This window comes from Carassius auratus, chromosome 15 (assembly GCF_003368295.1).
Source record: "Carassius auratus strain Wakin chromosome 15, ASM336829v1, whole genome shotgun sequence".
NCBI classification, from domain to species: Eukaryota; Metazoa; Chordata; class Actinopteri; order Cypriniformes; family Cyprinidae; genus Carassius; species Carassius auratus.
The window spans coordinates 5,950,575-5,963,449 of NC_039257.1; the positions used below are offsets into that span (position 1 = coordinate 5,950,575).

Here is a 12,875-nt window from a genome sequence, read left to right on the forward strand (position 1 = left end):
GGGAATGAATAATTAGTATTGATGCTTAATGAACAAATAAAAGGCGCATTAGAATGTGTTTATTTAAACGCACTCGCACTTGTTTCATGATGTAGTAGGGACGCTTATGACTTCTGTTGTTATTAAATGCATGTTGAAGTGAATTTAATTTCTGTACCACTAGCATCGCAGGTTGTGAGGTAAGTTTTAACAACAGTTCTCTTTGTACTTGAAAGTAATTTTCACAATTTAGCAGTAAGTTGTAGATTTCCTATGGAGGTAAAATACTACCAGAGATCTGTGAAAGTCTGAATAATTACCATAAAATTATGTGATAGATATTCTTCAGACTTCCTTTTTTCACTCTTACACTTGACACTTTTTTTCTCTTAGATACGGCCAAAGAATATTGCAAAGAAAGTGTGTCAAGAACGTATATGACTAATCACTAAAATACTGCCTTTTTTTTTTTTTTTGCATGCAGCTTGATTTACACTTTTTCAAAACGTTTTCTGTGCATGTAGATCTTTTTAGGATTATTTTAACCTAATACATTTTAAACATATTATTATTTTTTTCCGTTGATATTATGCGTGCGTGCGTGTGTGTGTGTGTTTGTGTGTGTGTGTATATATATATATATATATATATATATATATACGTATGTGTATATATATGTATATTTAGGAATGCCAAACTAACTATCATTTCAGATGCTGTGAAATAAGATTGGTCTGTTAGTTGGTCCAGTTTATGCTGTCCTTTTGCAAAGTCACATAATTTTTGATGTGCATTAAAGGGGGGGTGAAATGCTATTTCATGCATACTGAGTTTTTTACACTGTTAAAGAGTTGGATTCCCATGCTAAACATGGACAAAGTTTCAAAAATTAAGTTGTACGTTTGAAGGAGTATTTCTGTTCCAAAAATACTCCTTCCGGTTTGTCACAAGTTTCGGAAAGTTTTTTTCGAGTATGGCTCTGTGTGACGTTAGATGGAGTGGAATTTCCTTATATGGCTCCTAATAGGCTAGTGACAAATGGTCAAAAAGTGCTTTAGTTTTCGAGATACCCCTACCGGAGGTAGAACTAAACCCAACAATGTTTTTCCCCATCTCTAAGGTCTCCCATATATGAAATGGATTCTTGGCTAAAAATATTTTACTGCTAAGATTGTTAAATTAACAGATATTGTTATACACCACAAAACCAATAAAGGACTAAAATATAGCCTGTCCGTATGGGAGTTAAGGCATATAAACTAATGCAGATCAATCACACAAAATCTGAGAGCTTTGAAACTTGACATGTTTGTAGTCAGGAAGTTGATTTAACTACTAGAAAAGACTGGATGTGAATATCTTGATGTATGGAATAAATAGACACATGTAAACACATATCTAAAATAAGCGGACATGCACAAATTTAATATCTATGCAGAATGTTTTCATTTACTTTGTGCTTGCTTTGCCTGGCATTATCATAGAAACACATATGATGGCTTGTTGGAAAGGTGGGGTTGTGCTGAATCCAGCAATACCAAATATGATATATATGATAAAAGAGAAGTGTTCTGTCACTCAATGTATGAGGTGTCCAAAATGAAAGAACGCTGGACAAAATAGCCTCAAGTCCAAATCACATTAACAGTGGGGAGAAGAATGTTGACAAATTCATGGTTACTGCAAAGTAACTTACATTAGGTAAGTGCTGATCTATATTTATGATACATTTAATAATGATACATTTCATAAGGCGCAGTATACTATACAATTCATATGAACCACAGATCCAATTGAATCAGGTTAACACTGGAATGGAACACCTTTATTAAAATATCGTCACTGTCGGGCAGAATCCTTGCATGTCCAAATTTTGTCTATTTCATATTTTTTCACAATTCATTGCTATTGGTCAAACCCCACGTGGTAAAAAATCTAAAGTGTTGAAAATAGATTGAGAGCAAATCTCTTAACTCCATTGGACACTTCAACTGTCTGAGAATCCTCGTAACGCCACCTCTTCTTCACTCCGTGGCAGGAGCTTCCACGCCATTTTGTGTCCTCAGGATTTAAAGTCGCAACAATTGAGAAATCCTCGTCGAGCAACACATAAAGCAAGCCTAAACTCTGATTTTATCTGTTTTAAACTATGATATCAGTTATTGATGTATTTTAAATGTCTACTTATTACTAGGCAAGGCAAGGCAAGTTTATTTATATAGCACATTTCATACACAATGGTAATTCAAAGTGCTTTACATAAAATAAAGTAAAATAATCATTAAGAAAAATAATAAAAATAAAGACAAGCAATTTTAAAACTTTTAAAATTATGAAAAAAACTACTTAACTAAAATGAATTTAAAAACAGTTAGAAGATGATTTTACATAAAAAACAGTGAAAATATAGTGCAATCAGTTCGGACATTGCAGTGCTCATTCAATAAATGCACAGCTAAACAGATGGGTTTTGAGTCTAGATTTAAATGTGACTAGTGTTTTAGCACATCTGATCTCTTCTGGAAGCTGATTCCAACTGCGGGCAGCATAGTAACTAAAGGAGGACTCCCCTTGTTTTGTGTGAACCCTTGGTATTTCTAACTGACTCGATCCTAGTGATCTGAGTGCTCTGTTAGGTTTATATTCAGTGAACATATCTGCAATATATTTCGGTCCTAGGTCATTTAGTGACTTATATACGAGTAAAAGTACTTTAAAATCAATCCTAAATGTAACTGGAAGCCAGTGTAAGGACCTGAGGACTGGTGTGATATGCTCAGATTTTCTGGTTCTAGTCAGAATCCTGGCAGCAGCGTTCTGGATGAGCTGCAGCTGTCTAATGGTCTTTTTGGGAAGGCCAGTGAGGAGCCCATTACAATAGTCCACCCTGCTGGTGATAAAGGCATGAACAAGTTTCTCCATGTCTTGGCTGGAAACAAAACCTCTAATTCTTGCAATGTTTTTGAGATGATAGTATGCTGATTTAGCTACTGCTTTGACATGACTACTGAAACTCAGACCGGTCTCCAGAATCACACCAAGATTTCTGACATGATTTTTAGTTGTTTGACCCCTAGAGTCAAGGTATGCATTCACCTTTTTCCAAATGCAATGACTTCAGTTTTTTCCTTGTTTAGCTGAAGAAAGCTCTGGCACATCCAACTATTAATTTTATCAATGCATTGGCAGAGGGAGTCAATAGGCGGATCTTTTGTGACGTCATTGTTTATGTTTGTCGCGTTGCATCATGGGAATCGTGTGGCAGGAAACACCGCTAGATACCTGTAATTTGATTGTTTTGCACGTTTGGAGGAGGATTTAGAGAAGAGGGTGGTTCACTCTTGCTGTGTGGTCGATTGTACGGTTAGTTGGGGGCCTGATAAAAAGTTTTTTCGAATTTCCTCCGAAAAGGATAACGAAAAATGAAAGAAATGGTTGCGTGCAATTAGGCGATTGAACCTGGGCGTTCCGAAGAAAGCCTGCAGCTTCTGATCGAGTTTGTGAGGCACATTTTGTTCATGGTAAGTCTTAGTGACTATGTATTTATAGAAGATTGAATAAAAATAAATAAAACTGAGTCAAATCAACCGAGTCATATGTTTTCGCTTTCTGATTCAGGTGTCCCAAACCGCAATCCACAGCACCCAGACTATGTTCCTCACATCATTCTGCTTTCTGTTTGGCAGAAAAGATTGGCCCAACTTTTCGAGAAACAAAATAATCATAGGCCTTCAGACTTTTGAAAGCCTTTAATCTTTCATGAGTGAAGGGTCCAGGGGTTTCTATTAAATAAGAATAAATGTCTCCCCAACAGATTGGTGGCCAAGATACGGGCGAGTCGGACCATCGTTTTTTGGTCTCATATGGGCTTTGAATAGCTTCGATTTTGTCACCAATACAAATTTTGAGCTTCTCTCCAAACCTCATCCGGTCTTCAGATGTTAAAGTGCTTATATATTGAGGTTCACACCAAGCACGTTAACTATAAAGATAACGATAAAGATATAGTTCTAAAAATCGTTCTCAATATTAAAGAATAGCAGAGTCCACACCATAACTATAACGATAAAGGCACAGAGAAACGATATCGTTGGAATCACTTTCAGAACGATTTTTTTCCCCCTGATTAACGATAAAACATTGCCAACCAATCAGAATCAATCCTGCTGTAATGAGGTCGAGAATTTAAAGCAGCAGACGTGCCGCGTCCGCTTAAAATACACAGACAATATCGTTCGCTGGTGTGGACGCTAATATCGTTATCTTTATAGTTATCGTGCTTGGTGTGAACGGGCCTTAACTCTCTTGAAAGTGCTCGTCGCGTCTTTACAGCCCGCCATACTGTTTGTTTTGTTGCCACAAAACCACTCGCGCATGCGTACAAAGATGTCATCAAAGATCCTCCTATTGGGCTGTAGTAATTTGGAGATAAGGCTAGGTAAATCTGGGTATCATCAGCATAGCTGTGATAGGCAATTTGGTTCTTTCTGATTATTTGACTTAGTGGAAGCATATACAGGCTAAACAAGAGCGGTGCAAGAATTGACCCTTGTGGCACTCCACATGTCATGGACGTCCACTTAGACTTATGCTCTCCTAGACTCACATAATAGCCTCTCCCTTCTAAGTATGACCTGAACCATTTGAGTACCATCCCAGAAAAAGCCCAACCCAGTTTTCCAGTCTCTGTAGAAGTATGTTATGATCGATAGTACTAGGGTTATTATTACTAGGCTTATTATACATGTGCATTGAAGTTTTAAAATGTATCTAATTTCTAATTCTACTTGTATTGAATTAAATGTTTTGGATACCAGCATTAAATTATTGTTTTTATCATTATTTTACTGACTCAAAGTTGGCACTGTGCATGTAAAATGCTTGAATTGATATGGCTCAGGCCCTGGCCCTTTGTCTTCAGACACCTCGACATCCTCCACTTCAGGTGAAGGTGGGGGAGAAAAGTCCTCTACTTCAAATGAATGCTCTGTTGCAAAACTACTTGCGTCACTAGAGTCACTCTCCATTTTAACGACTCTAACAGCAGCTGTCAATTAATCTGTCACTGAGGGTCTCAGGTTCACGCCCCACCGGCTCAGCCCTGCCCTTGGTTTGTCCCCTCTATCTCCGCTGTGCTCTGCCCACTTTTCAGCATTTTTCAAATATTGCCAGTGGGTGGAGTCAGGCTCTGACCAGGGGTTTAGTTACCCCTTAAAGCCTTATCTCTTGTCAAAAGGCTCGACACGACCGCAGACTTTGATGAACTCTGCTGGCAGCAGCGACGTCTGTGTCTGTATCATTCTTATCAATGAGTACATAACCTCGTATCTCCCCGCTCCCAAGTCATAAAAATCTCGTATCTCAGATTAAACATGATTTTGTCCCACCCTCTTTGTTTTTTGATGATGGAAGCATAAAGAAGACAACAGCAGCTCCCAAGTGTAAAAGAACCATCAGCATATATCATTGATGGCATGGATCTTCTTCAAATGCTCAATGATTCAGCCTTTCAAACATACAATGACCTGGGTGAGTGTGTCTGGAAAAAGATCGCAACTTTAATGGGAAAGGAAGGTAACAGCTGTGTCGTTATAGTTTTTGATAGATATGACCACCAACACTCAATCAAAGATCTTGAAAGACAAAGAAGAGGCACCAAGATGGGCATCCTAGCACCAACCCGGATGAGCTGAGGTGTCAGCAGCAAATCTACCCCCAACAGAAGATGGCTTCCAGCAACATGTGCTGAGAGACGTGTACCAAACAGCAGTGTGGCATCACAGCCACCTGGCCAAACCTCTTCTCTGGATCCCAGTTGGTAGAGGATGGAGGCTCAGAGAAGGTGGCTGCATTTAATCTATGATGTTCCAGAAGGCACCAGCACCTAAAGGAGTTAGAGACCTCACCCACCTCTACTGTAAAGACGGAAACTGTGCCGATGCCACCAAATGCCAGTGTCTTTCTGTGGGCTTGACCTGCTCAGGGTTTTGCTCTTGCCCTGACTGTCCAAATATGACCCACTTTGTCACTGATGACAATGTGGATGAGTGGTGTGTTGCAGTTGTAACATCATGGGGGGTTGACCCCAAAATGTTTCAAGAGGGTCTGGCTGCAGGCTTGTACTTGCACTCTCAGACTTGCACACTCAGACATTTGCACTTCCGCTAGTGACATCACTTGCAGTCTTTATTTTTTATTTTGTTTATTTTTTTTTATTACTTTTCGTTTGAATTTCCCAACATTTTATAAAGCCAGGTGGTAAAGACAAGAAAAAAGAAACTAAATTACAATGTCACTTGCAATTGCTACTTGAACTCTCCGCTACCTGTGACGTCTCTAGCTAAGCGTAGAAACAAAACACTTAACATGGCTTAATATGTTAAGATGCTATTAAAATATCAAATTAAATGTACAGTTCATTAATATAAGGAATATGTATATAGTATTTTCCTCACATACCGCAAAATGTGGCATAATGGACATAGATGAGAAAGGCCAAACTCATGCTTCTCTACTTTATTAAAATACATAACTAATATGTACAGGCAAGCAGGTGAGCCCAGAATAAACGCAACACGCAAAGTTTCACATTAAGCATTTTTCCATATAGAATAAACTGTCTACAACTTGTTTATATCACTGTCTTTGTCCATTAACCTACATTATATGTTTTATTTATAATGATTTTCTATAGGAGGAAAACGTTTAATGTACAATTTAACGCACTGCGTTCTGTACTCGTCTGCTTGCCTGTACGGAGTTGATCCTTTTAAAATCACTTAATGCATAATGCCCGTTCATATTTGCTGGTCTTAATATACTTAGAGTCAACAACAAGACATATAGCCTTGTGTTCATAGCCATCTGCGTGCCTTGTAGTACATTGAATAATAACTATATATCGAATTTGGTCTTTTAATTGAACTTAATGTGTCTGAATACATTATGCCACATTAAGTGTTCGTTTTTTTCTACAGGAGGAAAACGCTTAACGAAAGACTTTGTGCATTGCGTTCATATTCTGCTGTTCTGTGGCCAAGGTCTGTGCTTGTCTTTTTCTTGCAGGACCCTGTACGTTATAGTACTAAATTAGTTTTAATCGTTTAATCACAACCACAGCGTCTTGTCTCCTCTGGCAACATTCAAGATTTGTGTTGATTGCAAGTGAAGTCACAGGTAGCGGAGAGTGCAAGTAGCGATTGCAATTGACATTGTAATTTAGTTTATTTTTTCTTGTCTTCGCCACATGGCAACTGTTATAAAATGTTGGGAAATTCAAACAAAAAGTTATCAATAAATAGAACAAAATAAAAAATAAAGACTGCAAGTGACGTCGCTAGCAGAAGCAGTGTCTGAGAGTGCAAGTGCAAGTCTGCAGCCAGACCCTTCTCCAATGGTTACCAAAAGCAGTTGATGTTCCAAATGGTTGCTGCTAGAAAATAAACTAAACAGCCTGAGAAGACAGGGCTCATTTCCTCGAAGAGTGTTTGTTTCTTTAGTTAGATTGCCATTTGTTTTATTTAAGACAGTAATTTAAGTTGTATTGTATGAAGTTAAGTTATAGTTTTATTAAAACGTTCATTAAGTTAAAACTCCTGGTCTCCTGTTTGTGCTATGGTAAGGTGTTATCTTTCGATTTCAATCTTTGTTTCCATATAGTACAAGGTGCCATATTAAATATTTTTTGATGTCTCTTATATTTGAATTTCTCAACATTCTTCTCACCACTGATAATGAATGGGTTTGGACTTATGTCAGTAAGTAATTATGTCAGTGTTCCATTTTCATTCATTTTGGACACCTCATACATTGAGTGACAGAACACTTCTCTTTTATTATATATATATTTGGTATTGCTGGATTCAGCACAACCCCACCTTTCCAACAAGCCATCATATGTGTTTCTATGATAATGCCAGGCAAAGCAAGCACAAAGTAAACGAAAACATTCTGCATAGATATTAAATTTGTGCATGTCCGCTTATTTTAGATATATGTTTACATGTGTCTATTTATTCCATACATCAATATATTCACATCCAGTCTTTTCTAGTAGTTAAATCAACTTCCTGACTACAAACATGTCAAGTTTCAAAGCTCTCAGAGCTTGTGTGATTGATCTGCATTAGTTTATATGCCTTAACTCCCATACGGACAGGCTATATTTAAGTCATTTATTGGTTTTGTGGTGTATAACAATATCTGTTAATTTAACAATCTTAGCAGTAAAATATTTTTAGCCAAGAATCCATTTCATATATGGGAGACCTTAGAGATGAGGAAAAACATTGTTGGGTTTAGTTCTACCTCCGGTAGGGGTATCTCGAAAATTCAGGGGCATTGTCACTAGCCTATAAGGGCACTTCTCCCGGAATATACTTTAAACCAGAATTCTATTTCTGTGGTGACAAAGCTGAATTTTCAGCATCAGTACTCCAGGTTTCAGTGTCAAATGATCCTTTAGAAATTATTCTAATATGACATACAGCCAAGTATGGTGACCCATACTCAGAATTTGTGCTCTGCATTTAACCCATCCAAAGTGCACACACACAGCAGTGAACACACACACACACACACAAAGTTCTGTTGCTCAGTATAAAAATCATTACACTTATAGAAAGTCCTCATAATGATAGATGCACCAACATTTGTGTAGGCTTCCCAACAATTTTTGATAACTACTCCTGCTGTTACCTCTAACCCATAATGTCTCTCTTTCCTGGGATTTGGTGGGTTGGTATAAACGTTTTCTCTGAAATTGATCACCCTTTCCTTTGCTTAAGCTTTTTTGTTTTGTTATTAAATAATATTTAATTTAATAACTCATTATATACATTTAACAATAGTATGTATGATTAAATTCTCATTACCGAAAAAGAGGTTCTCTCTACCGCAACTGGCCTTAAATTGTTGTGGTGAGTGAAAATGGTGTTGCGGAGGATGAGGTGTCTTAGCATGTTTTGCTAACAACAGAGAAGCCATGATGATTTACCTAATTTTTACTCTGTGTATATAATCAGTCATTAATGAAGTATATTTTCATAGAAAATTTGTAATCTAATATTTTTCTAAATGTGGAAAACTACCCGTTTTGGTGATGATAATCAATTTGTCATGTACACGTTCTGACAAGAGAATTTTACACTTTTAACTGGAACAATATGAAGATATCTGCCTACCTTGTAGGTATTTCGAAGGTTCTGCCTCATGTGTTGCTTAATTTAAAATCAAGATTTATATTTAAAAAAATTTGTGTGTGTAAATGACCCTCAAAAAATATTGCGGAGGATGAGAACATTAGTCATGGACACTTTATATTTCCACTATTGTAACATTATTATTATACATGAATATTCAGTCTGTCATTTTTCTGTCATGTGAAAAATTATAGAAGAATATCCATTTACTTTTTTCAGAATATTTGAATTGTAATTTGTTTAAATTACAACATAACATAAGTTAAGATACAGCTGGACGCATTGCGGTATTGAGAATTTCAGCGGAAAATGCAATAAAATGCAAAAATAATTAATTCCTATGTTGAAATTACTCTCCAAGGTAGAGAACAGTATTGTCTTTATTATGGTGTTTTTATATATTACTAAATTGCATGTCTAATATCTAAAATCACTAGTGACATGGCGTTTCAACTGTTTCGTGAGAATGACCCACTTCTGCCGGAAGAGTGCGCGCTCCCGTATAGCGAGGCTGAGCACAGACATTTCACTGATCAGAGCGAGAGCGTCGCGAAAAGTCACAAAAGAAAAGTGTTTTTGGTTGCCAGGGCAAGACAACCCTGCACAGATTACCAAAAGAGAAACAGCATTAAGGGACCAGTGGACGGAGTTTATTTTTACAGAGCATCAGCGGAGTTGTGCAAGTGTTTGTGTTCGTTCCCTGCATTTCGAAGATGCTTGTTTTACAAACAAGGCCCAGTTTTACGACGGATTTGCACATCGTTTATTTCTTAAGGATGATGCAATCCCAACGAAAAAGGGTCACGATCGTGTGTTGGAACCGCAGGCAGTGAGTAAAACTGCTTAAAAAATCTCTGCCTCCTTGTTAGTGCGTCCGCTTCCCATGCCTGAGACCCGGGTTCGAGCCCCGCTCGGAGCGAGTCGTTGCTGCTGCTGCTCTCGTTCAGTTTCAGCCTCTGGATCTGATTCTGGATCATAAATAAACGGCTGAATCTGACTATTAGCCATGGTTTGTTTTGGATGTTTTTTTCCTAACGGTAATGTCACAGCTTCCAAATGCTCTCAACGCAAAAGCCTACTGGCGCTCGTGATTCTTTAGCTCCGCCCACATGTCACGCCTCCAGCCGGTCGTGTTTTTCTGGGAAAAATCAGTACAGACTATCTTTCTCTTATGATTATAATAAAACTAAAGACTTTTTGGAGTTATGAAGGATGCAGTACTACTCTATAGGTACTCAAGATTAACAGGAGATTGAGTGAAAACGAGCATTTCACCCCCCCTTTAAGGAATTTATTTTGGTAAACATGTTTTCTTCTGAGTTTGTGCATGTTTTCTTACCAGATAAGAAATTAACCCTACACAGTTGAGCGCATTCGTTTTTTTTTTTTTTATGCAAAAAAAATACATAAAAAAGAGCTACATTCGCCATTTATGTTAGAAACACAGAGCTGATGGTGGTTACTAAAGCTTTGAAGAACATAAAGGGTTTACACAAGCTGTTTACATGCGTTCATCATCAGCGGTCCTGTGAAGATTTCTCATTAGGCGATAGGAAGCGGTTTTCTTGTTCTTCAGTAAATTTGGAAAATTCTTGCTTGTAATGATTTTCTGTTCTCTTTCCTCCTACACTGTCAAGTCTGTTTGATGTGGGCTGTGCTTGGTGACCTTGAGCCTTGTGCATGAAATTTAGTTGTTTTTATGTAAATAAGTGTAACATTCAGTATTCAACTCCTCTCTTTTTCCCCCCTCCATCTCTCTTTCTTTAGCACTTAGAGTCTCAATTGGAGTCTTTGGGCCGTTCATTCACACGTGTGCTCCTGTCTGAGATCTTCCCCGGCAAGCTGGAGCTCCTGGCAGATGTGGACGCGTGAGTCTCTCCTCCATCTACATGCACAATCACACTCTCCATTTCACACAATGAAACATCAACTCACATGAACATCATATAAAGACACTCCTCCATAAGGTGCACATTATTAGGAGTCTCAGCACACCATGAGGACAAGGTGAGGATCGACAGAAATATCACTGACAGTGGCGAATATGTCAGATGGGGTCACAGGTTTTGTTAGTCAGCAGCTTCTCTGTTGTATGTTTCTTATTGCTGTGGTGGGCTTTGAGATTGTTGAAGTTCAGTGGAACAAAGGAATTTTCTATGGCCTTTTTGTTTCAGTGCATGTTAGTAATCGTTGTTGTTTCACAGGCCATTACGATTGAGGTTTCCCCTGGTCATGGATAACTACAAACATTAGGGAATTTTAAAATGGAAAAAAAAAAAGTTTCTGTTCAAAAATGTATTTTTGTTCATAATAAAAGTCAATGGGGTCCAAAAACAGCATTGGGCCTGACTGACATTCATTGTTATACAAAAAAAGATACATTTTGTGCTACTCAGATTAAAGCAAGAAATATTATTCAACTAATTGAATAATTTAAAATATTATTTATAAAACTTAATTTGATACTAAAAAAATAATATTATTAATATTTATAAAAAGGTATAGTATTTATAAAAATAGTAGGCTTGATACTATAAAGTCTTTGTTTTGTTTTGTGTTTTGCTTTGCTTTGCTTTTTTTGTTTGGTTTTGTTTATAGTTTTGCTTTGAATAGATGTTGAATAGGCTGGTGCACTAAAAAAAAAGTTTAAGCAAAATTGCTAATGAATGAAAAGTTGGCAAATAACATGAAATTTAGCAAAATAATAAAATAGTATTTTCTTGTAAAATGTACAATACTTCTGTAACCTTTTGTTGTATTTAGACGTAAAATCATTTTTTACAGTTGCTAGGAATCAGACCACTTATTTTCTTTTTCTAAGTGTTGTGAACTTTTTAAGCGTCCAGTTTTCTATTTGAGCTATATTTAACAGGGAACATGCCTGTACTAAATCCTGTTTTGTGGGAGCACTGTATTGTACACACTCCCCCACTGCCTGCCCTCTGGATCTGGGGACGGGAGGCGGAAATGACGGCCCCTTAAAATGAATGAGTGGGTGAACCAGGGACAGAAAGGTCTGATAGAAAACGAAGAGGAGGTGGAGGAAGGCGTGGAGGCTGTTAAAAAAGGGAAAGAGAGTGAAACAACTCAAAGGGAGCACGAGAGAGAAGATCAACCGCCCCCATCAGTCGTGCCGTTCTCCTGCCACGTGAATGACACCGCATATGTAATCGAACCATAACCATGACCAGAGGAAAGTTACACCTCTATCTCTCCTCCTCTCATTTCCTCCATTAATGTCAGTCGCTTGTGCGGTGACTGCTGCGGATTGGTGTCATCTTGGCAGAAACATGAGGATCCGAGCAGAGGAAGACATTTCACAGCGTAACGTGAGCATTGATTAATGCCGCACCGATGATGTATATGACGTCCTGGAGAAGATAAGATAAGGAACGGAGCTGCGGTCTGCCAGCAGTCGTCACCATAATGAGAAGGTTAATCGAAATGTCCAGCGTTGAATTACAAGACCAGACAGAAGTGGACCCGAGTATGATTCCTGGTAGGGATGCACAACTAATTGACAAGTTAATTAATCACACACATGTACGTTGTGCGCACTGGAAAAACGTAAACATCTATAGTAATGACGGTCGGTCCTAATGAGCAAGGTTTTCGCTTCTTTTAAAATGAGAGCTTTGTTGATTTATAAAGCATTGTTGATTTATAATGAGATGGGAGCATCAAAACAGGACATAA

General features: G+C 37.8%; 1 protein-coding gene across 1 annotated transcript in view; it reads left to right on the forward strand.

The window, feature by feature from the left end:
- The window catches only part of LOC113114859 (2-(3-amino-3-carboxypropyl)histidine synthase subunit 1-like), a 42,164-nt gene that overhangs the window by 13,408 nt on the left and 15,881 nt on the right, over positions 1-12,875 (forward strand). Inside the window, exon 6 of the mRNA XM_026281934.1 lies at positions 10,947-11,047. Coding sequence (XP_026137719.1) covers positions 10,947-11,047 — 101 coding nt within the window. The remainder of the gene's footprint in view (positions 1-10,946; positions 11,048-12,875) is intronic.